The 25,240-nt window shown below is 42.6% G+C and overlaps 1 protein-coding gene and 1 pseudogene across 7 annotated transcripts in view; both read right to left on the bottom strand.

Moving 5' to 3' along the window:
* The window catches only part of MAP3K3 (mitogen-activated protein kinase kinase kinase 3), a 74,810-nt gene that overhangs the window by 43,533 nt on the left and 6,037 nt on the right, over window positions 1–25,240 (bottom strand). For 2 of the 7 annotated variants that reach the window (XM_054458953.2, XM_054458954.2), the window contains exons 2-5: window positions 20,385–20,506; window positions 18,367–18,459; window positions 7,040–7,080; window positions 498–597 (exon numbers count right to left, since the gene is read on the bottom strand). In XM_054458953.2, coding sequence (XP_054314928.1) covers window positions 498–597; window positions 7,040–7,080; window positions 18,367–18,459; window positions 20,385–20,506 — 356 coding nt within the window. Of the gene's footprint in view, window positions 1–497; window positions 598–7,039; window positions 7,081–18,366; window positions 18,460–20,359; window positions 20,507–23,933; window positions 23,954–25,240 lie in introns of those variants that run through there. The other 5 variants (XM_054458955.2, XM_054458956.2, XM_063656295.1 and 2 more) reach the window with 4 other exon arrangements.
* Window positions 15,895–17,748, bottom strand: LOC129017943 (elongation factor 1-delta-like; annotated as a pseudogene).

The following is a 25,240-nucleotide window of genomic DNA, read 5'->3' as shown; positions in this document are numbered from 1 at the left end:
TTAAAGAACTTATTGGAGCAGGTGCTAACATTTGAAACAAATAAGCTCCAATCAGAAGAAACTCTGAGAGAAGAATCCTGCATTTACGACTGTAATAGATGACCTACTCACTGGTTTTTCACACCTCCCTAGCCCCTGCTAAACCCTCTGCTTCTTGTTAAGGCTGTGCTGGGGGGAAAAAAATAAGATACTCCTACAAAATGTAAAGGAGACAATATAAGCCCTAGCCCTGGTACCATACCTGATTCCACCATGGAATATTAGAGCTATCTGCACTGAATGAGTAGGGGGAATGGAGATGGCTGAGATGGCTGAGTAATCTCCCATGTAGTAAAAAACAGAAATCCCAGAGTTGTTGGAATTAAGAAAAGGGGGTCTAGAAAATGAAAACCTGCAGATGATATTAGAGGAACAAACTTTAAAGGCTCTGTTAAACAGAGAGAAAAAAGGTAGGCATCTGCCCCTCTTGTCCCTGCCCCATCCATCTGCCTTCTCACCTCATTGTTCATGTAATGTAGATCAAGAGGTTGTCCAAATACTGTTGTCACCTTGTGCTCCACATCTTCATATTTCACAGGCCGGCTGAACGCTATAATTCTGAAAAGAAACAGAAGGAAAGGTTGGCTAATTGTATACTTAAAATGTAGGGTTTAAAAAGCAATGGTCTGAGTATATTCTTCCTTTCTTCTCAACATAGGATTCTGTTTTCTTTCACTCAATTTGCCTTTTCCCGATTGTTTCCTTTTTTCCTCTTCTCTACCGTTACCTTTCACCCTCTGAGCATCTATCAGGTTTGACAACAGTACCCACAACTATTGCTCAATCCCAACCATTCATCTACCACTTCAGCTTAGACTCTTCTGCCAATGACAGAAGAGGCCACTAGATTTAAAAACTATGTTCCAACAGACACATGGAGGGGGAACAACACACACTGGGGCTATTGGGACTTGGGGAGAGAGCATCAGGAAGAATAGCTAATGCATACTGGGCTTAATATATAGGTGATGGATTAATCTGTGCAGCAAACCATGATGGCACATGTTTAACTATGTAACAAACCTGCACATCCTACACATGTGCCCCAGAACTTAAACAAATGTTGAAAGAAAAAAATTATTTAGGAAATAAGGTAGAAAACATAGAGACTGGAGTAGCAGTCCTGAAAACATGGCCTCGACTCCTAAGGGACTCAACTCCAGGACTTGAAAGGTCTTTTCCATTGTTCATCTTTGAGATGCCATAAGAATCTCCATACTGATTTTCCTCAGAATTAAGATTTTCTACTACAGAGTCACAGGAATTCCCCCTTGAGTTAGTGATATGCCTGATCAGTTTTCTTAACCAGTGACATATCTGTGCATGTAACTAGTATTGACATTGAAGATTTTCTGGAGAGACTCATTAGGTCAGTTCAAAGAACAATTTCTACAAATATAAGGTAGAGTAAGGAGTCATCCAAAGAGGTGTAAAATATGATTTGTTATTAAATACTTCAGCAAAATTTAAAAGTGGGAATTGATAAAACAAGACTGGGAAAAAGTTAGTAATGTTGAAGCTGGGTGACAGGTCCATGGGAGTTCAGTTTAATACTCTGTCTACTTTTGTGTGTGCTTGAAATTTCCATAATAAAAAGTTGTGGGTTTTTTTGTTTGTTTGTTTTGAAACAGAGTCTCGTTCTGTCACCTAGGCTGGAGTGCAGTGGCATGATAACGGCTCACTGCAGCTTCAACCTCTGGGGCTCAGGCGATCCTCCTGCCTCAGCTTCCCAAGTAGCTGGGACCACTGGCATGCACCGGCTAATTTTTTATTTTTTTGTAGGGATGAGCCTCAATAAGTTGCCCAGGCTGATCTCAAACCTCTGAACTCAGGCAATCCTCCCACGTCAGCCTTCCAAAGTGCTGGTATTGTAGGTGTAAGCCACCATGCTTGGCCAATAAAAAGTTTTAATGAATGTATTAGGTTGAACTATATGAGACTACTGATGGCCGACCATTTTTGATATACAAAAGTGGCAATTTTATATGGGTTCAACCCAACACTCTAGAACACAGATGACTAAAAATAATCAGAGATAAACGAAACAGAAAAGAATATCAGAAAGAAACTCATACACACACATACTCTCAAATTTATATAAGAAAATACAGAATTAAAAAAAAATCTTGGGGGCCAAGCACTTTGGGAGGCCAAGGTAGGAGGCTTGCTTGAGGCTAGGAGCTCAAGATCAGCCTGGGCAAGATAGTGAGCCCTCCTGTCTACTAAAAATTTTTTTAAAAAATTAGCCAGGTGTGATAGTACATGCCTATAGTCCGAGCTACTTGGGAGGCTGAGGTGGGAGGATCACTTGAGCCCAGGAGATCAAGGCTGTAGTGAGCTGTGATCATGCCACTATACTCCAGCCTAGGCAACAGAATGAGACCCTGTCTAAAAAAAAAACTATATATATATATGGAGAGAGAGAGAGAGAGGTCTTCCTAACCATAACATAAAATACAGAAGACAAGCCAGGCATGATGGCTCATGCCTGTAATCCCAGCACTTTGGGAGGCTGAGGTGGGTGGATCACCTGAGGTCAGGAGTTCAAGACTAGCCTGGCCAACATGGGAAAACCCAATCTCTACTAAAAATTTAAAAATTACCTGGGTATGGTGGCACATGCCCTGTAATCCCAGCTACTTGGGAGGCTGAAGCAGGAGAATCACTTGAACCCAGGAGGCAGAGGTTGCAGTGAGCTGAGATCACACCACTGCACTCCAGCCTGGGCAACAGAGCGAGAGACTCTGTCTCAAAAAAATAAATAAATAAACTTCTGATTGCAAAATAAGCCATCAACAAAGTTAAACAAATATCAAACTTTGAGAAAATACTTGTAAAAAATCAATAAAAGACAATCTAATAGAAAAGGCAAAAGATTAGACAATTCACAGAAGAATTGTAAGTGGCTAATAAAACACATGAAAACATGCTCAATGTGACTGGAGAAATGCCTATTAAAACAACCTTCATCTCTTAGTACACCTAAGCAGGATAAAATCAGACTAGTGTGTGTTGGAGCAGGCAGTATTCAGCCATGGGCCTGCACAGTTCTTGTCCTCTTCCATGCTGAGAGGAAGAAGTGTGTGGTTCTTTCTCATCTTCCCTGCTCCCCCAGAGTGGGAAGTGGTGTAACCAGAGGAAGAAGCAATAAGCCACAAGAGAGAGGGATCTGAACCATTGGGTTTTAATAAAATCTGACCAGATAATTTCTTTAATGTTCTTCTGTAACAGGTTGGCTCAAATCAGTGAGAAGCATAAAAGCCTTCATCATCTAGAACTGCATCTGCACTATTCAATATGGCAGCCATTAGCCACATATGACTATTTAAATTTAAATTGATTAAACTGAAAATTGGTTCCTGAACAGGTACAGTGGCTCACGCCTATAATCCCAGAACTCTGGAAGGCCAAGGCAGGCGGATAGCTTGAGTCCAGGAGTTTGAAACCAGCCTGGGCAACATGGCAAAACCCTGTCTCTACAAAAATTACCTGGCTATGGCAGTGTGCCTGTTGTCTCAGGCACCCGGGAGGTTGAGGCAGGAGGACTGCTTGAGCCTAGGAGGTGGAGGCTCCACGATCACACCACTGTACTCCAGCCTGATCAACAGAGACCCTGTCTTTTTTTTTTTTTTTTTTTGAGATGGAGTCTCGCTCTGTCGCCTAGGCTGGAGTGGCACGATCTCGGCTCACTGCAAGCTCCACCTCCCAGGTTCACGCCATTCTCCTGCCTCAGCCTCCTGAGTAGCTGGGACTACACGTGTGCACCACCACACCCAGCTAATTTTTGTATTTTTAGTAGAGACGGGGTTTCACCATGTTGGCCAGGCTGGTCTCGAACTCCTGACCTCAGGTAATCTTCCTGCCTCAGCCTCCCAAAGTGCTGGGATTACAGGCGTGAGCCTCTGTACCTGGCCCAGAGACCCTGTCTTAAAAGAAAAAGGTTCCTCTGTCTCACCAACCACATTTCAAGTGCTCATTAGCCACATGTACAGCAGCCATATGTGTACTGAACAGCACAGATATAGAACATTTCCATTATAGCAGAAAGTTCTACCAGGCAACATTGATAGACTATTAATATAAACCATAATCTATCCTTCACGCAAAGCCTAACACCTCAAGAAGGTAATTCCTTCCTGTTTTTTTCCTTTGTCCATCACCACCTTTCATTTTTGGAAATTTTACTGCTAACCAAATTAGTTTCATCTCCACTAGGAAATCCATTCAGACTGTAATTCTTTTTTCTGTGTGTGTGTGATGGAGTCTCGCTCTGTCCCCCAGGCTGGAGTGCAGTGGCTCGAACTCGGCTCACTGCAACCTCCACCTCCCAGGTTCAAGCGATTCTCCTGCTTTACCCTCCCGAGTAGCTGGGACTACAGGCGCCAGCCACCACGCCTGGCTGATTTTTGTATTTTTAGTAGAGATGGGGTTTCACCATATTGGTCAGGCTAGGCTCGAACTCCTGACCTTTTTATCTGCCCGCCTCAGCCTCCCAAAGTGCTGGGATTACAGGCGTGAGCCACCACGCCCGGCCCAGACTGTAATTCTTGTATTTTTTTCTTCCAAATCAACTGTCCCAAGCAGTGATACTGTTAGGTGCTATCCAGATGGATTCTTTAGATAGAGGTGTTTTCTGAAGCCTTTTGAGAGGATAGCTTTCTATTAATGCCTAATAGCAAATCATACCCCTCCTTCTTCAAGGCCTCAACAACAGTTCAAAAGGGTCCAGCCTTTCTGGATAAAATACCAGAAGTCCACTCAGATGTCCCTAGCACACTATTGAAAAAGGATCATCATCAGAGATAAATTCTTCTGCATTTGGCCTGGCAATGAGCCATTCAAAACCCACAAAAGCAGCTTGAAAGTCTGGTCAAGATCAGAGGCCAGGACTTCCAGATTGGGTAAGATCTAAGCTGCTGCCATCCTATTGAATAACAGGCATTTTTAGGCCAGTGCTTCAAAGAGAGGTCTAACACCCATGGCAACCACCCCCATCAGTGTGTCATTAACATTTCCAAAGGGAAGGAGATCTTAATCTACAATCCTTCTCCCCAACCCTCCTGGGGCCAAAAGGGAGGACAGTCAGGGGTCTGGTCCCCATATTCTCAAAGTAAAGGGAAAGTCAGCCCACCAGAATGAACACCTGTCATGGATAAGTGGGAAAAGTCATGACTTCTTTCCTCTTTCCTGTGAATTCTAATTCTATAAGGGCCTACACTTAGATAAATACTACTCATATTCCAGGTAAAAAGTTAAAAATGCCCACAATGACATTCTCTACAAAATCCTGACGTGAAATACATGAAACTAGAGCTGTGTGGCACAGAGTACTAATTCTGTTGGCTTCCCTGCACCAACTTTATAAAGTCTTCAGTTCCACATATAGTACACAAATACTGAAATGCCATGGCTCCTGAAAACAGCTCCGTAAAAAGAGAATGCACCATTTTCAAAACCTTGATAGCAACGTTCTGCTGCTCAGGGCTTCAGAAGGCCATTCCTGCCTGACCACCTTAAATATTTGTGGTTTCAATCTGGCAGCTTCTCTGAAACCAAACACATACACTTTCTCAGTGTAAGCCTGCTCACTGTAACAGCATACCACTTTGGGAACAGGGAATTCAGGAGAGCCTAACTGCATAATTGGGCTCCAACACAACTGTGCTTTTGATTGAAAACTCTGTTGCTCTGAGTTTGGCCATCCCTTTAAAACTCAGACTGGAAAATGTGAAAAGTAGCAACAATGAAGTGACAATTTAACTTCTCTGCTAATGGCAGGACACAGGAAGAGCAGCTGGGGACAGAGCTCAGACCTTCCTCCCTCCAGGCCTGGAACTCACATGGGAGCAGAAGGACCCTGGCTCTGCAGACCACACTTTCCACAATGTTTCCACCGAGCTGCCTCTGACAACCTTGTAGGCTTGTGAATGTGTATTTTAAAGGGAGAATAGTAGCCACAGGTCTCCTCTGGAGCCAGCTGCAAAGTAGGCTGAAAGGTACCAACTGTAGAGAACTACCAGAATCAAGAATGTTTAGAGGTACTAAGGTCCTGTGGTGAGACTCTTAAAGTAGGAAGATCTCATACTAATGGGTATGCTCTTCACCTGTCCAAATGCTCAAGGCAAAGGGAAGCTGGGGGTGGCGGGGGGTAGTATATCAATGGGAAAGAAAGGCAAAGAGTGAAAAAAACACTGAAAGGCACATTTATGTGTACATGTGCCACACATGCGCAAACATGCAAGGTCCCAAATATCCCATGACTAGAGTTCTGTATGCTTTCTGAATGTTTTCCTTAAATAACTTCAGAAATTAAGTACAGTCACATTTTTTCTACTGAGAACTTCTACCTTGGCTTCCCACAAAAAATAACAATAATGAAAATACTGACAATGGAGAAAAGGACAGAAGAGTTTTGTAACATTACTTTCACTTCCCTAATGAGGTAAGATTCAGAACACAGACCGAAAAACTCCCTCTTTCTATGTCCTCAAAGGAGCTAAAATCTTTTACAACTGATGGACTTGGTGCAGCTTCCCATGACCTAGAGACATCATGAAGAAACTTCTAATTCACCAACCTGACCCTTGATGTGGACAAAGCCAGGGCTGCTCTACTGGGAATAGTAATGGCACCATATCACAGGAGAATCCTGCCCTCCTTCTAATGCCCACAGGTGACACAGTGTCAGTGTGTCTGAAAGCCATGACTCTGAGTAGGGCCAGAGTCCTCACTTCCTAATAAAATGTCAGACCTCACAGCAGCAGAATAGAGCAGAACAGTAAAACATCAGCAGTTGAAATGGCTTCCAATGCTAAGATAGCAACAAGGTTCAATTAGTAGGCCAAGACAAGGGTGAAACTTTCCTCCCTTTATGCCCAATCCACCCTATTACCCAGCCAGTGGCCCCATAGGGATCAGGACAGGGGAATGACTTCCATGAACTCAATGCTGAGAACTTTGGCACACATGAACACAACTACTCATCAGAAGGCAGACTTACCGCCTCTCCCCATTGTGCTCAAACTTGATTCTGACGTCACTCTGCCAAAAAGAATGATAGACAGGTTAGAGAATTCTCTGGAATGTGTCACTCCTGCCATTGCCAAGTAAGCCTTGGGCAGTCCGTTAGCAACATTAGGCATACATCCCTGATGGCTCCTGGTCCAGCTTCTCTTCCCAGATGGGCATGGGCATTCCTTTCCAATGAGTTAAAACTTCCAGTTCTAACATTGGGAACAACAAAGGTCTTAGGGTAAGATCCCTAGGTGGCTGCCCAGCTCAGTTGCTATGCTGTGACATGCCGCTTCTAGCTTCATACACACCCTATTTCTACAATTGGCTCTGGAAGTTTCTCCCACTCTATCACCTCCTGACCAGGACACTTTTCCTTGTTGGCTGATGTGACTGAAAACAAAAAAGAAATTTTGCTGCTGATGCTTTCTAGCTATATGACCACAGACAAGTTACTTATCCTCTGTGAGTCTTAGTTTTTCCATCTGTAGAGTAAGCCTAAACATACCTTGCAGAGTTCTTACGACAACTAAATGTAAGTAAAATACCTGACACGTAATAGACATGCGATATTTGGTTTTGGCTGCTGCTGCCATTGGTACCACTATCACTGATTTCCCATGACTCTCCCAAAGCTACCCCACTGGGGGTAAAGTAGGATCTTATACACTGTTCCCAGCCTTTTCCAAAATGACCATCATGAGTAGCCTGTAAACTGCAGGAGAGCAGAGATCAGGTCTATCATGTTTCTTTTTTTTTTGAGACGGAGTCTCACTCTGTCACCCAGGTTGGAGTGCAGTAGCACAATATCGGTTCACCGCAACCTCCGCCTCCCGGGTTCAAGCGATTCTCTTGCCTTGGCCTCCCGAGGTCTATCATGTTTCTATATCCCCAGTGCCAGGCAAAGGAAATGGCATACAATATTTGTGCTTAATAATATTTGTTAAGTGGTTGAATGAATTGAAGAACAGAACTAAGTATAAATATGAGAAATAAGAGGAAGCAGAAGTGTTAAAATGACCAAGAACAAATTAAGGAGGAAGAGATATTGCAAAAGGGCAAACAAACAACTTGAGGGAGTTTAAAAAATGACAGGAAAAGGAGAGAGATATTACAGAAGAACAGGTGTAGAGGAAAAGAAAGGTAAGATGGGCAGGAAACCAGCAAATAATAGAGATAAAGGAGAGAATGAAGTCATAGTCGATGAAGAAAAATTATATTGAAGAAGACAAATTAATAGGCTGTGGCTTGGAAGAAAGAGGGCTTAAGAGTATTTGAAGATGAGGAACACATAGCAAACAGAGAAGACGACAGAAAAGGGAGTGAGTTTGAAAGGAAGGGTAGATGCCTAAAGGACTCCCTTTTCCCAAGGTATTAAGGGACTAGACTTCTCTTCCAGTTCAATGAATTACAAGAGTGGTTCTAATTTACACTGTAAAAATTATTAAAGACCCCAAAGAGCTTTTGCTTATGTGGATTATATCTATTGGTATTTACCATATTCAAAATTAAAACTGAGAAAATTTACTTTATTCATTTAAAATGGCAATTAAAGGCCAGGCACAGGGGCTCACAACTGTAATCCCAGCCCCTTGGGAGGCCGAGGCGGGCAGATCACTGGAGGTCAGGAGTTCAAGACCAGCCTTGCCAACACAGTGAAATCTCATCTCTACTTAAAATACAAAAAGTGTGCCATGAGTAGTGGCGCACACCTGTAATCCCAGCTACTCGGGAGGCTGAGGCAGGAGAATCGCTTGAACCTAGGAGGCAGAGGTTGCAGTGAGCTGAGACAGTGCCGTTGCACTCCAATCTGGGTGACGGAGTGAGACCCTGTCTCAAAAAAAATACAGCCCTGATACAGCCTTCTTATCCTTTAAGATAACACATGGACCACTTTATCCATTAATAATAATGATAATAGCTAATGTTTATTGAGCATTTACCACAAACCAAGCATTGTTCTAAGCGTGTTTACATATATTAATTAAACTGATCCTCAAAACAAGTACCATTATTATCCCTATTTTGCAGAAAATAACTGAGTTACAATAAGATTAAGTAAGTTCCCCCCAAGGTCAGGTCATATGGCTTGTAAAGGAAGAGGCAGGATTTGAACCCTGGAAGCCTGACTCTTAACTACCACACTATGCTACAACTTAAGTGTCACACAGGCACTGAGAGCAGTTTTTCACTATCTTCTTTTTCTCGTTCCCCTGAAATTCTAAACAGTTACCATGACGAGAGTCCTCTAAAGCAGAGTTGCCATGCTCTGATGTGTGGTCTCCAGCTTCCCACACTATTTCCTCAACTGGATCTGGAGTATCCCAAGTGCTCTATGAAGTCTGTAGTCCTGTCTGCCCCTGCGGGTGGGTTACACATCCTTTTACCTGTTCCTGCCTACAGCCCAGCATACCTTGCTGTAGCTCTATTATTTTAATTAATAAATTTTATTTTTAGAAGTTTTAGATTTACAGAAAAACTGAACGTACAGAGCAGAGTTCTGATATATCCTTCTCCCCTTTGTACACAGTTTCCCCTATTATTATCATTGTTATTATCGAGACAGGGTCTTACTCCTGCCACCCAAGCTGGAGTGCAGTGGTACGATCACGGCTCACTGCAGCCTTGACTTCCCAGGCACAGGTGATTGATTCTCCTACCTCAGCCTCCCATGTAGCTGGGACTACAAACAGGCACATGTTGCCACACTGGGCTAATTTGTAACTTTTTGTAGAGATGGGGTCTTGCCATGTTGCCCAGGCTAGTCTCAAACTCCTGGGCTCAAGCAATCTGTCCACCTCAGCCTCCCAAAGTGCTGGGATTACAGGCATGAGCCACCACACCCAGCCAGTTTCCCCTATTATTAATATCTTACATTAGTATGGTATATTTCTTTTTGTTACAATTAATTAATCAATATTGATATATCAACTAAAGTCCATAGTTTATTCACATATTTCCTCAGGTTTTTGTTTTTGTTTTTTGTCTATTTTTTTTTTTTTTTCCATTTTTAGAAGTTTTGGGCCAGGTGTGGTAGCTCACGCTTCTAACCCCAACATTTTGGGAAGCCGAGGTTTGAGGATTGCTTGAGCCCAGGAGTTTGAGATCAGTCTGGGCGACACAGCAAAATGCCATCTCTACAAAAAATACAAAAATTAGCTGGTTGTGGTCGCACATGCCTGTAGTCTTAGCTACTTGGGAAGCTGAGGCAAGAGGATTGCTTGAGCCCAGGGGGCTTGAGGTTGCAGTGAGCCATGATCACGCCACTGGACTCCAGCCTGGGTGATAGAGCAAGGATTCTGTCTCAAAAATAAACTGAAACAAAACAAAACAAAACAAAAAAACGAGGTTAAAAAACACACACACACACACACACAACAGCTTTCATTCTTAAACTGGGACAACATTTTATTTTATTTTTATTTTTTTTATTTTTTTTGGAGACAGAGTCTCACTCTGTTGCCCAGGCTGGAATGCAGTGGTGCGATCTCGGCTCACTGCAGCCTCTGTGTCCTGGGTTCAAGTGATTCTCCTGCCTCAGCCTCCCAAGTAGCTGGGATTACAGGCATGCACCACCATGCCTGGATAATTTTTGTATTTTTAGTACAGACGAGGTTTCACCACGTTAGCCAGGTTGGTCTCGAACTCTTGACCTCAAGTGATCCACCCACCTTGGCCTCCCAAAGTGCTCGGACTACAGGTGTGAGCCACTGCCCCAGCCCTGGGACAACATTATATTTAGATATACTAATGAAGGAATCTCCTCAGTCCCTTTATGGAACTGAAGGAACTAAATTTATTTCATTACGAGCCATAACCTGGGCACTCCTCTACATGAATTTATTCAGAAAGGGAATTAAACTTTTGTTCCAAACCACAAATCACTGCTACTTAACACTAACCAAGCCTGTGACTAAAAAGCAGTGTAAACAAAGATGCTTCTTTGATGCCATGACAGCCTTATGAGCTTCCATGGACCACATGATACGCCCAAATCTTCTGAGTTCCTAAATCTGAATTTCAACCATCAGGTTGATCATAATAAGCCATAGATAAGGGAAGTTCAGATAAAGATAATTTGATTCAATGCCTTCCAGCCAGCCATTCTTCTTGTCCTCTCTGAGGCATTGCACACTGGTGGGTGGCCAACTCTATTTCCAACTTCTGTGACTCTATCCCAGCACAGGGAACCTGCTACCACTCTGACCACTTCTGCTTCTTTGCTGGTTCCTCTTGTTCATGCCCTCTCCCACCCCTCCCCAAACACGTGACCATTCCTCAACCGTGCGACTTCTGACTTCTGGCTTTCTCCTGCTCTGCATACAACTTCTCAGCGGGCCTCTAAATAGATGATTCCTCAATCTCTATATGTAGCCCCAATCACTGAAGCAAGGCTCATCTGCTTGCCACGTATCTGAGGCCAATATGTAGTTGTTAAGAATGTAGCACTGGAGTCCAACTGCCTGCTTCAAATCTTGGCTCTACAACTTCCTAGCTGTGTAACCTCGAACTTAGGTTGGTGCAAAAGTAATTGCAGTTTTTCCCATTAAACCTAACTGCACTAGGCTGGGCGTGGTGGCCTTGTAATCCCAGCACTTTGGGAGGCCAAGGAGGGCAGATCACAAGGTCAGGAGGGCAGATCACAAGGTCAGGAGTTCGAGACCAGCCTGGCCAACATGGTGAAACCCCGTCTCTACTAAAAATACAAAAATTAGCCGGGTGTGGTGGTGAGCACCTGTAATCCCAGCTATTCGGGAGACTGAGGCAGGAGAATTGCTTGAACCTAGGAAGTGGAGGTTGCAGCGAGCCGAGATCACGCCACTGCACTCCAGCCTGGGTGACAGAGCAAGACTCCATCTCAGGAAAAAAAAAAAAAAAAAAAAAAGTAATGGCACTGCAGCCTCATACTTAACCTATAACTTAGTTTCCTCATCTGTAAAGTGAGAATGATAGTATCCAATTTATGGAATTATCAAAAGAATTAAATCATATAATTGGGTCAAGTGATTAGAACAGTACCTGATATACGAGTGGTTGGTAAATGGTAATACAGGTCTATTATCCTTTAGCCAAAATTCTTGGGGCCAAAAGTGTTTCAGAATGCATGTTTTGGATTTAGAGGGGTAGTATGGTAGATGTTCTATAAATCACGTGATGCCTCCCCAGGGAGTGGAGTGGGGGGTGTCTGAGACAGTACTACTATGGTAGAGGCAGAATGCTCAAGTATTTCCTGGACCTCTTAAAAGTTAGTTTGGGGGTTTTGTCCCTAGTTCTGACCAAGAGCTAGGAACAGAATCAAGTTCTATACTCTCTTCCCTGGCAGGCACATGTCCTAGGATAGAGGAGTCTCGCTCAATCCAGGTTGCTAAGTAACCCTGGGCAACACTGTTCTCCCCCACCTTGTACTGGACATACTGTGTTAAGTCACTGAGATTTGGAGTCTATTTGTTAACAGAGTACACGCTTTTTATCCAAGCTATCCTAATTTTTGCAATGAAAAGTATGAATATTCACAATAAGTAGAATAAAGAAAGACCATAAATTGCCCTGTGTCTATTCAGGACAGGTCTGGTTGCCAAATGAGTCTGCTACAAATTAAAAAATAATAAATAGAAACTAAAAACTAAAAATAACCCTTTAGTTTGTAGTACTGTTTGGATCTCAGAACTGCAGATAACAGATTATGGACCTGCAAAAATCAACATACACACATACACATACCTCACACACTCTTGAGGTTTTTTCCCACTGTAATCTCAAACTCAATCTAGCCATATGTGTCTATATCAACTACTCTCCTAAACTAGTCTCCCTTCTCAACTATTACTTTCTTTTCAGAGATGGGGTCTCGCTATGTTGCCCAGGCTGGAGTGCAGTAGCTATTCACAGGCACAATCATTGTGCGCTACAGATTTGAGCTCCTGGGCTCAAGTGACCCTCCTGCCTCAACCTCCCAAGCAGCTGGGACTACAGGCGCATGTCACCATGCTTGGCTCAGTGTCACTATTTCTAACATTGGTACTGCTGTGCTCCCGGCTACACAGGCTTACACCTCTGAGTAATGCTTGATTCTTTCCTTCCTTTTCCTCCTCACAGCCAGGAAGCGAATTTCAATTCTCCTCTCAAAGGCCTCCGGTATAAGACTCTGCTTCCCATTCTCCCTGACATCACCTTCAGTGAGACCTTTTCCCCTTGATCCCAAAGTCAATAAGATATAAAGCATTATATCTTTATACATATATAAATGTATAAAGCTGAAAATAAGATATAAAGCAACACACAAGCCTGGCATTATATTTTGTAAGAAGGTTGCTTTATAATCATCTCTTCCACTGATCTCCTGCAACTTTCCTGAGTCATGCTTAAAAATAAAATTTTAATTTTTGTTGTATTTTTTTTCCTTTCATTCACGTACTCTTTTTGGCAAAATAAGGACTGCAATTCCAGAAATGTGGGGAGGCATCAAAGGTATGTAGCAAATGCAGGGAGAGAAATCAGTACAGAATCAGAGTGAGGATACATTTCAGCTCCCCATTTCCAACCCACTCTGCATTCCTCTACAGTTCAAACCATCTCAACCACCTTTTTCACCATGTTCCTTCTTTGTTCATAAGGTAATCAGTGATACCCAGTATCTATGGAATAAAGTCTAAATTCTCTTTTATCACTCAAAGCCCTCTGGGATTTAGGCTCATTCAGTTTACCTGATCATCTCACACTGTTTGTTCCCCAGAGGGACCCTCCTTTAAAGCCAGATCAAGGCTCACCTTGTTTCCTGATACATGCCATGTTTGCTTCTTCCCCTAGGCCTTTAATCATTCTGTTTCCTGACCTAGAGTGCCACCCTTCCTCCCTTCTACTTAACTGTTTATACTTCCTTCACAGCCTAGTTCAAGTGCCCTTCCACCTGAAATGACTCCGTAGCTCTTTTGGCCCAAGCTCATCTTTCATTTTCCTGGCCTTCCATAGCACTTACTCTCTGTACCACACAGTGAGGCATAGTCATTATCATACTTTTTTTCATGTAGTCCTCATTTCCCAGTAAGACTGCATGATTCCTGGGGTACAGGGAATATGACATACCTTTCTTTTTTCTCTGAGATGGAGTCTTGCTCTGTCGCCCAGGCTGGAATGCAGTGATCTCGGCTCACTACAACCTCTGCCTCCCGAGTACAAGCGATTCTCCCACCTCAGCCTCCCAAGTAGCTGGGATTACAAGCACCTATCATCATGCCCAGCTAATTTTTGTATTTTTGTAGAGACAGGGTTTCACCATGTTGGCCAGGCCAGGTGATCCACCCGCCTTGGCCTCCCAAAGTGCTGGGGTTACAGGCGTGAGCCACCACTCCTGGCCGACATACATTTCTTTTGTGTGTCTGAGAAGCTTGACTATAGGCACATGTTAAACTGAATGGAGGGTGTCAGCTACTGAGAAAAAAGTTCTAGTACAGAAATTCAGGTCTAAGCAGCTTCATGTCCCCTCCCCACCACAGGCAATCCGGTGAGAGCAGGAGTGAGAGCCACGCTCAGGAGAGAGACAGTGCAGGCTGTCAGGCTGAGCTACAGATTCAGGGACTCAGCAGGAGCAACAGGAATAACTGACAATAACACTAAAGCAGAAATGATCTTCTCAAAGTCTGGACTCAACAGCTGAACATGTAGCCCAAAAAGCTTTCAAGAATCCAGAAAAATCAGGATTTATTAACCAAAGGTTTACGAACTAACTTGACCTGAAAAAGGCCTCAGTTAGCCATCATTCTTCTTACCCTCGCTCTGATTCTGTACTGATTTCTCTCCCTGCATTTGCTACATACCTTTGATGCCTCCCCACATTTCTGGAATTGCAGTCCTTATTTTGCCAAAGAGAGAAAGTGAATGAAAGGAAAAAAAAATACAACAAAAATTAAAATTTTATTTTTAAGCATGACTCTGGAAAGTTGTAGGAGATCAGTGGAAGAGATGATTATAAAGCAACCTTCTTACAAAATATAATGCCAGGCTTGTGTGCTGCTTTATATCTTATTTTCAAACTGGCCAGCCCATCTTATCAACAACCCTTGAAAGAGAAGGGAGGTCCTGAAGAGCCAGGTCTTTCACACTGAAAGCAAAAGACAGTCTGCTCAATCACTGACCCTGCTGGGGGAACAGATCCTGGAATTCTCTTCCTCTAGAAATGACAGCCAAGGCCCTGCCCTGCTTGTGCCTATCATGAAGAAAGCAGCTTTTCTGTTCTGAAGCACCCACTCATGAACATCTGGAGGGTTAGATCCAGAGCCCAGACTCTGTTCAAGTATCTACCTACCATTTTGATAAGATTCAAGGGAAACAGGAATCCATGGAAATAAGGATTCCATTTCTTCCTCCACTGGGATTTTCAGAAATTAGGCTAGCTTCAGAAATTTGCAAAGATCATCAGATAAACAGTAATGATAATCCCATAAAGACAGAAAAACCTTAATCCTTTCAGTTCCACAACACTATGAACAGTTGTAGTTAGAAGCTTTCCCCAAAGCTCACAACCGCAGTGCCAGAACATAAGAAGTGACATAACCACTACAACTTTACATTTGTACATTTGTTTTACAATGTACAAAATATTTCACATTCTGTCTATGATCTTACAACAATCTTAAGAGGTAGACACAGTGAGTATTAAGTCTATATTTCAGATGGAAAAACTCACTTCAGAAAGGTTATATGACTTATACATGGTAAAATTACCATGACTAGGAATCAGAAGGCTTGGATTTACTTCCTGCCTCTACTCAATACCTTTGTGTAAAAGCTGTGTAAACCTTATACACATGCTTATAGCATTGATGTTAACTGTTGTTGAAAGCACTCTATAAATTATAAAATCCTATGAGTAACAACTCTATGACTCCTAGGCCAGCACTCTTTTTTTTTTGGTTGGTCTCAGTTTTTAATCGTGGCAGGGCCTCACACACTTGCACACGCGCACACGCACGCACACACACACTCTAAGGCTTCAGACCTTGTTGAAAGCTGCAACATCGACACTCTACATGCACTCTCAAACTTGGTAATCTCCTCTTCCAGAAAGTCTGTCCCCACCTTGTCGTCCTCCACCACACACTGAATCTGCAGTTTCCGGATACCGTAGCCCATGGGCACCAGCTTGGAGGCCCCCCTAGACCAGCCCGTCCAGCTGGATGAAGCGCATTCAGGCCTCCAATTGGGCTATGTTGGTCTCATTGTCCCAAGGCTTGACGTCCAGCAGGATGGAGGACTTGACCACCAACGCAGTCTTCTTGGCCTTCTTCTCCACATACCACCGCAGCCACTTCTCCCACAGCCGGGCTGCCTCCTTGTCTTCCTCCTCATTGTTGCTGCCAAACAGGTCAATGTTGTCCTCGTCACCCTCTGCTAGTGTGGCTGCCTTCTTGGCTGGGGGCTCCACTTGGCACATGGGAGACACATGCTGGATCTGCGTGGCTGTGTCCCTGTGGCCAGGCACGCTCTCCTCCAGCATGTTCAGCCATAGGCCAGCACTCTTTTCACTATACTAAGTTGTCAGACCCATAGAGAACTAACACCCATTGATAACTCACTGTGAGTTAGTTAATGACTGCTGAAGGGACACTGCACATCATGGCCTGCAAAACTATCCATAGGACCCAGCCACACGTAGGATGTGCCACACATCTAAGAATATTCAGTCAGCTCTAACCATGCTGTAGGCTTCCAGAGACCCAATATACAAAAGGGAGAATACAGAGAATGCTCCTAGTATACAGTATTCTCTGTACTCCTAGAATACAGAGAATACAGAATCTACCTCCTAGAAAATAGTTAATAGCTCACTGCCCATGTACTTCCATAGCTGCCTATTTGTTCTCAAATCCATTCTCTTTTTCAATTACTTACCAAGCTTGTTTACTTAGGGAAAAGGATGTCTCAAGTCTTGCCAAGCAGAGATATTAAATTAGATTTTTCAGTTCTTCCAGGCCTCAGCCCCCAAACAATCCTGTTAATGAACCCACAGCTCCTCTGGCTTTCCTTGCTGGGCCAAGCTTGAGCCCCATGAAGCTGTGCCAGTCTTGACTCTGCCTTGTAGCCAGCACTGCCATTCTCATAGTGAAAGGCTGTTTGCCTCTGCCAGCACCATTCCACCCTTGAATAAACAACCTTTCCAGCTAGCCAAAATGCTTAGTTTCTTTCAACTGGGACTCTGTAATTTGAATCTGTAATCCAATTAGACATTTCTTAACCAAATTTGGCAACTCTTCACCATTTAAATTAGGTTTTGATCTTTCATTCCTCTCTCTTCCTAAGCATGGACTTTCTGGCAGAAGAACTGGTAATGAAGAAAACTGTTTCATTCTATCTCAGGCCTAGGCTAACAAAAACTACAATAATAATAATAAATGTGTAACTCTGTGAATTATAAAATCCTATGTTAAATGATTATTAATATCACCAGGCTCCTCTCATTATACTAGGCTATAAATACCTCTCCCCAACATCTTCCCCGCACTGCCTCTTACCCCATCTTTCCTAGAAATGCATTTGCTGAGACTGTCTTTTTCTGCTTTCAGAATTTTGCTGAAGAATATCCCTCTTGGTCAGAAGCAAAACATCTGCTACGCTTCCCAGGACAGGCCATTCTATAACCTTGACTTCATTAAGAGGAAAAGCTACCTTAGCATTTTATTTCCCCTTTTGCCCATATTAACATAAAACTTTCTAAAAACTGTTTAGAAAGCTTCAATTTCTAAACAGCCGTTCTAGTTCCACACCTTCACATTCTTCCTAAAACAGAAATCTTAGATAGGATTCCCATTATTAGCTTATCACAATGTATAGAAACTCATGACGTGCGTAAGGAATGAACATACCAATGAATATCTACACATCTCCAAGCATATACATAATTTCTTACCCAATAAATCAACAGTCCCTTACATAGTGTATAAAGTCGTGCTGTCCAATACAATAGCCACTAGCCACATGTGGCTGTCTAAATTAATTAAAATGATATAAAATTTAAAATTTAGTTCCTTAGTTGCTCAACAGCCACATGTAGCTAGTGGCTACAATACCACATTGGACAGCAGAGATATAAAACATTTCTGTCATCACAGAAAGTTTATTGGACAGCACTGATAGAGGCTGTTTATGAATAATACTGTTGTGAGAAATGGTGACTAGAAGCACTGAACACAGGTCACGGGTAACCAATGCTTTTCACAAATCCACTAAAACAACTTGTCTAGGAAGTGAATTCCGCTGTTGCAGCATGAGTAGCAGATTTAAAAGTACATTTTGGCTTTAACAGGTAATCTGGATCCTTACCAAAAATTTCTTTTTCTCACTGGCCCCTGCACATGAGCTTGTTGTTACTGTGGGGCTGTTCAGAAGGGCTGAGCTGCTGCTGTTGTGTTTTTTCTTTAAAAACAAAAAAACTGAGGTTAATAATTTGTATCCTTCGTGCAACATAAGTTTGACAACATTGAAGTAAATCATGGATCCAAAGATCTAGTACCTCTTGTTAAGATTACTTCCTAACAAACAGTCAATCCTTTTTAGTCTTCTGCTTTCATAACCACTGACTTCACTCTAACAGCGCAGCAGCAGGCACAGCAAAAGATCAAGACTTCCCTCATCATGGCTTTTAGGCTCTAAGCAGAAGGAGTCCTAAAAAGGAATCCTCCTTCAAGGAATTATCAGTGACCATTCCACCCCTTCTTTTCCCAGCCTGGTCCTTTTGGGCCTTCCAATTCAAGAAAGCTTCCCCTTTTCACCCACAAACTGATATTCATGCTAATAGTCCAGTCTGGAGAAAGATCAGCTAACTGAAGCAATGTTAGCAAGCACACACTACATAGGAAGACAGGAAGGAAAGTGAGGTCATTAGGCTCAAGCATGGGGGAGGGGACTCACTTCTGGTAAAATGCTCCTTCCAAAAGTGGCTTTGAATACAAATAAGTTATAGCAAGGGAGAACTCACACAGTCAGACTGAATAACATATGAAAATAGTGTAAGAATGCGCCCTTATCTGTTTATACCTCCAGTACTATAAGGTAACAACAACAAAAGCAGCTTTTTAAACTAATCCTTCTGTTTTAACATGAAACAAAAGGACTCCTCTTCCCTTGGGGTCCCTAGGATTCCTAAAGGCAGGAAATACTCTGGAAGGCTCTATCTAGCAGACCACAGACAGGAAAAGTTTTAGGGCCTTATACTATCTCTAGGAACCAATTCTGAAGAATTGGTAAACAAGGTGCAAATGAGAAGAAAGGAGATTAGCTGATAACAGAACCAAAAGGGAGAATGTCATAGACAAATTTTCATCAAACATGCCCAATATAGCTAGCTGACGCAGCACTGGATACCCACTAGGTAGGAAAGCTCCCCATCATTCACTCCTCTCTGCAGAACAAAGTACCCAGGAAACAGGTAAGTGGCACTACAGGTGAGAAGAAGATTCTCAATGACACACAAGTTTAAATGTTAAGGAAAATAGGCAATGTTTTCCTAAAGAAGCATACAACTCTCAATAAAACAGGCACTATCAATAAGGTAAATAAGGTTAATAAGGTTAATAAGGTAAAACAACTGTAAACAGTAATAACAAAATCACTCATCATTGCCTTTAGAATATACTAGGTGACATTTTAATTAATAAATTTACATTCTTAATTATATTTTACATAAGCGAATACCAAATTAATTAGTTTTTCCTGATTATATACTGTAAGGTAGCTAAAAACCTTCTGACTTAGGGATCATGAATCGAATTAAATATTTGCCAAATATCAGTAAAGGGGAAAAACGTATATGAATACTGTCCCCATAACAGATGAAATGCTTACACAAGGTTTTAAGACTCCAAATCATAGATCCATAACTGCATGGCATATATAACCTTTTTTTTTTTTTTTTTTGAGACAGAGTTTCACTCTGTCTTGCCCAGGCTGGAGTGCAGTGGCACCATCTCGGCTCACTGCAGCCTCTGCCCTCCAGGTTCAAGCGATTATCCTGTCTCAGTTTCCTGAGTAGCTGGGACTACAGGCATGCACCACCACACCTGGCTAATTTTGTGTTTTTAGTAGAGACCGGGTTTCACCATGTTGGCCAGGCTGGTCTCAAACTACTGACCTCAGGTGATCCGCCTGCCTCGGCCTCCCAATATCACTTACCATTTAACCATACCTGGTTGGTATGTATTACTTCCCATTTAACAGACTGTGAAAGGAAGGGGTCAAAAGCATTCAACCCTGGTAATGTAGTCTCCTTGGCTTTTCGTATATTTCCCATTTGAAAACCCCTCCCCAACAAACTCACTTAGCTCTGCCAGGGTCACACACACCTGCCTATTTGAGTGACCTGTGTCTTTGTTCTTCATGGTCTCATATCCAGGCATCCGGTGACGTCGGTTCATCTGGAGGGCCACCAGATCGTTCATGATTGAGTTCAATGCCTCCTGTTCGTCTGCAATGAAAGAGAACACGTGGACTAAGATACTTAAATACAGACCAGCAAAGCTCTTTCACAAACTATATAACTAATACTCAGGGAGTTCTGCCCAGGTAAAATGACAGACCCTGTAACTATAATCAGATGCAGCCCAAAAGGTCAGACTATGGCAATTTGAATTTTAATGGATTCTTTTTTTCTTTGAGACAAGGTCTTGCTCTGTCACTCAGGCTGGAGTGCAGTGGCGTGATCATAGCTCACTGCAGCCTCCAACTCTGGGGCTCAAGTGACCTTCCCACATCAGCCTCCTGAGTAGCTGGGAACACAGGCATGCACCACCATGCCTGGATAATTTTTTTATTTTTTGTAGAGACGGGGTCTCCCCATGTTGCCCAGGCTGGTCTACAACTCCTGGACTCCAGTGATCCTCCTGCCTTGGCCTCCCAAAGTGCTAAGATTACATACAGGTGTGAGCCAGCATGCCTTGCCTTTAATGGTTTCTTAATAGCCCTCCAATCAGATTTCCTGCAGCAATATTTACCAATTCATTGCAGGGAAGGGACATGCTCAAACAGGGCAGTTGGTCCAGTGCCAGAGAAACTTAACCAGGAAAAATAGATGAAAAATTGAAGTGAAGAACACAGTACAATGTAATATGGTACTGAATGAAAAGATGAATCCATAGAGAGCGGATTATGGCACAGTGTCAGTCCCAGACTTATTCTTAAAGCATCATAAGGAGGAGAGCACACTTTAAAAGGTACCAAATAAGGGCCTCAGGTAACTGCTTTGAACAGAAGTTGTTTTACAAGCCTAGCATTTGAATGCCATCACCATCAGCAACCCCCACAACTCTTTACAAGTTTATAGGCCTTCTACTTCCCATAGGGAAGTCAAAGGTAGTTCTATTGTTTTTCCTCCCTAAGCTGACCAAGCAATGCATTGTCTCCACCTTACTAGCATTACTTTTAATCCCCTTTTCTTGAAATAGCATGGAGTACTAGAGTTCTCATAAATTGAAAACAACTGGCCAAAACCCAGAACACAAACCAGCCCAATTCCATGTTGTACAAATTTTTCCCAGGTCCTTTAAGAGATCTTTGCCCATTCAAATAGCATTTGGAGATTGAAAATGAATAAATCTGTTGATCGTGTAAGGGAACATAAGGGATGAGTTGTTACACTTGTTTTGGTGACAACTGAGCCATTTGGGGACTTGGGGCACACCTTAAAAGAAGCAAATACAAAAGATTCCACCCAAAGAAAGTGCCTATCTTCTGCCCTTTATCACTGTCCCTTGGAAATATTCTAATACCCTGTGGAAAGAAACAAACAGCATGAAATGTAGGAAGTAAAGCTGCTCCAGTCTCTTCTCCCACTACTGATTAACTGATTGACTGACTGAAACAGGGTTTCACTCTGTTGCCCAGGCTAGAGTGCAGTGGTGCAATCACAGCTCACTGCAGCCTCCTCCACCCCCAGGCTCAAACAATCCTCCACCTCAGCCTCCAGAGTAGCTGGGACTACAGGTGCACACCACCATGCCCTGCTAATTTTTGTATTTTTTATTGAGAGAGGGTTTCACCATGTTGCCCAGGCTGATTTCAAACACCTGAGCTCAAGTGATCCTCCCTCCTTAGCCTCCCAAAATGCTGGGATTACAGGCATAAGCCACCGTGCCTGGCCCCTCGCCTTATTTGCCTCTCCCCTCTTCCTAGACGAAATCTGCGCTGGTGCCCTATATGCCCTCTGACGAGGTACAGAAAAGGACAAAGTTGCCTATAAAGAGGTTTTTGCTTGTTCAGGAAAGTAAAATTAGATTTAAAACTTGCAGGAAAACCACCAGGAGCATAACTTCCCATATGATTCCACTTCAAAACATATACAAAAGTATGTATGAGAGTGACATAGCTGTAATATCGAAAGTATGCAGTAAAGGGGATAATGAATGAGGAGAAAGTGGGTATCTACAAAAAGACATCTGTCAACTTAACACATATAAATCCCATCAATTATTTTATACCTTCTACAATTTCCCTATAGCTTCCTTAAAGAAGGGAACCTGTCTGGACAGGGTGGCTCATGCCTGTAATCCCAGCACTTTGGGAAGCTGAGGCAGGTGGATTGCTTGAGCCCAGGAGTTCGAGACCAGACTGGGCAACATGGCAAAACTACATCCTACAAAAAATACAAAAAATTAGCTGGGCGTGGTGGTGCACGCTGTAGGCTCAGCTACTTGAGATGCTTAGGTGGAAGGATCACTTGAGCCCAGGAGGTTGAGGCTGCAGTGAGCCATGATCATGCCACTGTACTCCAGCCTGGGCGACAGTGAGACCCTGTCTCAAAAACAAAAAGGGAACTTGATTTTTTGTTTTGATTTTTATCCTCACAACCAAACTTTAAAAACTAGAGCATAACATCTAAGCTAGGAAGATTGGCTTATATATAATATGTATAGGTTTATATATTAAATGGCTTAGATATTATTAAATATATATAAAATTGGGCCAACTGTAATAATAAATTGGGATGAATATAAGGAGGATTATGACTAGGTTTAAGTGTTTTCTGAGGAGCATCCAACAATACTCCTAAAAGCGGAATGCATGGAGTTATCAGTAACAACATTAACCACCCTAAGTACTGAGAATTTTCAGTTCTTTCAACTCAGATATTGAACAAAGATGGATGTGAATACACATACAGGCATACACATACACACACCACTTTTCAAGTCAGATCCACAGTATGACTGGAGAAATCATTTCTAATTCTGTATAAGATGATGCTATTATAAGAGCTGCTTTATCAGGTTGACAAATTCTGTTTCCAGGAAGCTAACCAATTCCTGGCATTACTTAATGAATAAACTTGTTTGGTAGTTCCAGAGCTGAGAACACACCACTGGAAAAGTTTGGCACTGTCATCTGAAATCTGGGACAACTGACACAAGTGAATCAGGCTTATACAATCTAATTTTGTGTCAAAGTAAAATACATTCCTAGAGGTAGACAGGTTCTTCAACTGATACTTCAGAGGACATGTATAAAGACAGGAAGTAAATCAAGTGGCTCTTTCAGGCATTTCTTCCTGGATTGAGGTTTTGTTTTTGTTTTTGTTTTTTTTCCTTCTAAAAAGCAACATCACTATGCACACTTGGCTGCCACAAGCCAGTTATCTCTGTGGTATGGACTGAGACTAACTGAATTATCACCACTCCTTCGATGTGGCATTCTTTAAAAACAAAACTTTTAAAAACAAATAACAGGCTGGGCGCAGAGGCTCACGCCTGTAATTCTAGCACTTTGGGAGGCCGAGATGGGTGGATCACTTGAGGTCAGGAGTTCGAAACCAGCCTGGCCAACATGGTGAAACCCCGTCTCTACTAAAAATACAAATAAATTAGCTGGGCATGGTGGCATGCGCCTGTAATTCCACCTACTTGGGAGGCTGAGGCAGGAGAATTGCCTGAACACGGGAGGCAGAGGTTGGTGTGAGCTGAGATGGCGCTACTGAACTCCAGCATGGCGACAGGGCGAGACTCCATCTCAAAAAAAAAAACAACAAATAACAACTTTCTTAGACTGAAGCAGTTAGGAACATGAACTTCAGAGTCAGAAAAATTTGGTAAGGAGGCCCTGAGCAAATCATTTATTCTCTCCAAACCTCAATTTCCTCATCTGTAAAATGGAGATAAAGCATCATTTCACAAAGCTGCTGTGACAGTTAAAAGCAAAAGAAAACGTACGAATTATTGTTTATGGCACCTAACACTTAGTAATGCTAAAAAAATGCTGGCTATTATTATCATCAACCAGAAAAGGTCAATGGAAAAAGACTGGAGGCCATTTAATCTACCCTAATACTTAATTTTATTACTGAACTTTAAATAAATCATTAACAATTTACTGAATACTTATCTTGTGTTATACATTAGAAAGTTTTAAAAGATATTTCAAGGTGTTCAAACTCTAGGGATAAAAAGATAAACAACACACAAATACAAAGTTGTGTGAAAAAAAAGATAGAATTGGCAGGGCCCAGGGGCTCACGCCTGTAATCCCAGCACTTTGGGAGGCTGAGGCAGGTGGATCACCTGAGGTTAGGGGTTCGAGAACAGCCTGACCAACATGGAGAAACCCCGTCTCTACTAAAACTACAAAATTAGCCGGGCGTGGTGGCACATGCCTGTAATCCCATCTACACGGGAGGCTGAGGCAGAAGAACTGCTTCAAGCTGGGAGGCGGAGGTTGTGGTAAGCCAAGATGGTGCCATTGCACTCCAGCCTGGGCAACAAGAGCGAAACTCTGTCTCAAAAAAAAAAAAAAAGACAGAATTAGACAATATATAAACCAGAGTATATAAACACAAATGTATAAAAATAAATATTTTTAAATATGAGTAGCTTATATGGTTATATAAGAGGTTATATGGATGATTTTACATAGTTGTTAACAGACTAAAGATTCTTTAAGAAAAGCAAGCTGGCTGGGCGTGGTGGCTCACACCTGTAATCTCAGCACTTTGGGAGGCCGAGGCAAGCAGATCACCTGAGGTCAGGAGTTCAAGACCAACCTGGCCAACATGGTGAAACCTCGTCTCTACTAAAAATACAAAAATTAGCCGGGCGTGGTGGCGGGCGCCTGTAATCCCAGCTACTCAGGAGACTGAGGCAGGAGAATCACTTGAACCTGGAAGGCAGAGGTTGCAGTGAGCCAAGACTGAGCCACTGCACTCCAGCCTGGGCGA

This window comes from Pongo pygmaeus, chromosome 19 (assembly GCF_028885625.2).
Source record: "Pongo pygmaeus isolate AG05252 chromosome 19, NHGRI_mPonPyg2-v2.0_pri, whole genome shotgun sequence".
Lineage (NCBI taxonomy): Eukaryota > Metazoa > Chordata > Mammalia > Primates > Hominidae > Pongo > Pongo pygmaeus.
The sequence above is the reverse complement of the archived record's forward strand: the minus strand, read 5'-3'. Positions and strand labels throughout refer to the sequence as shown.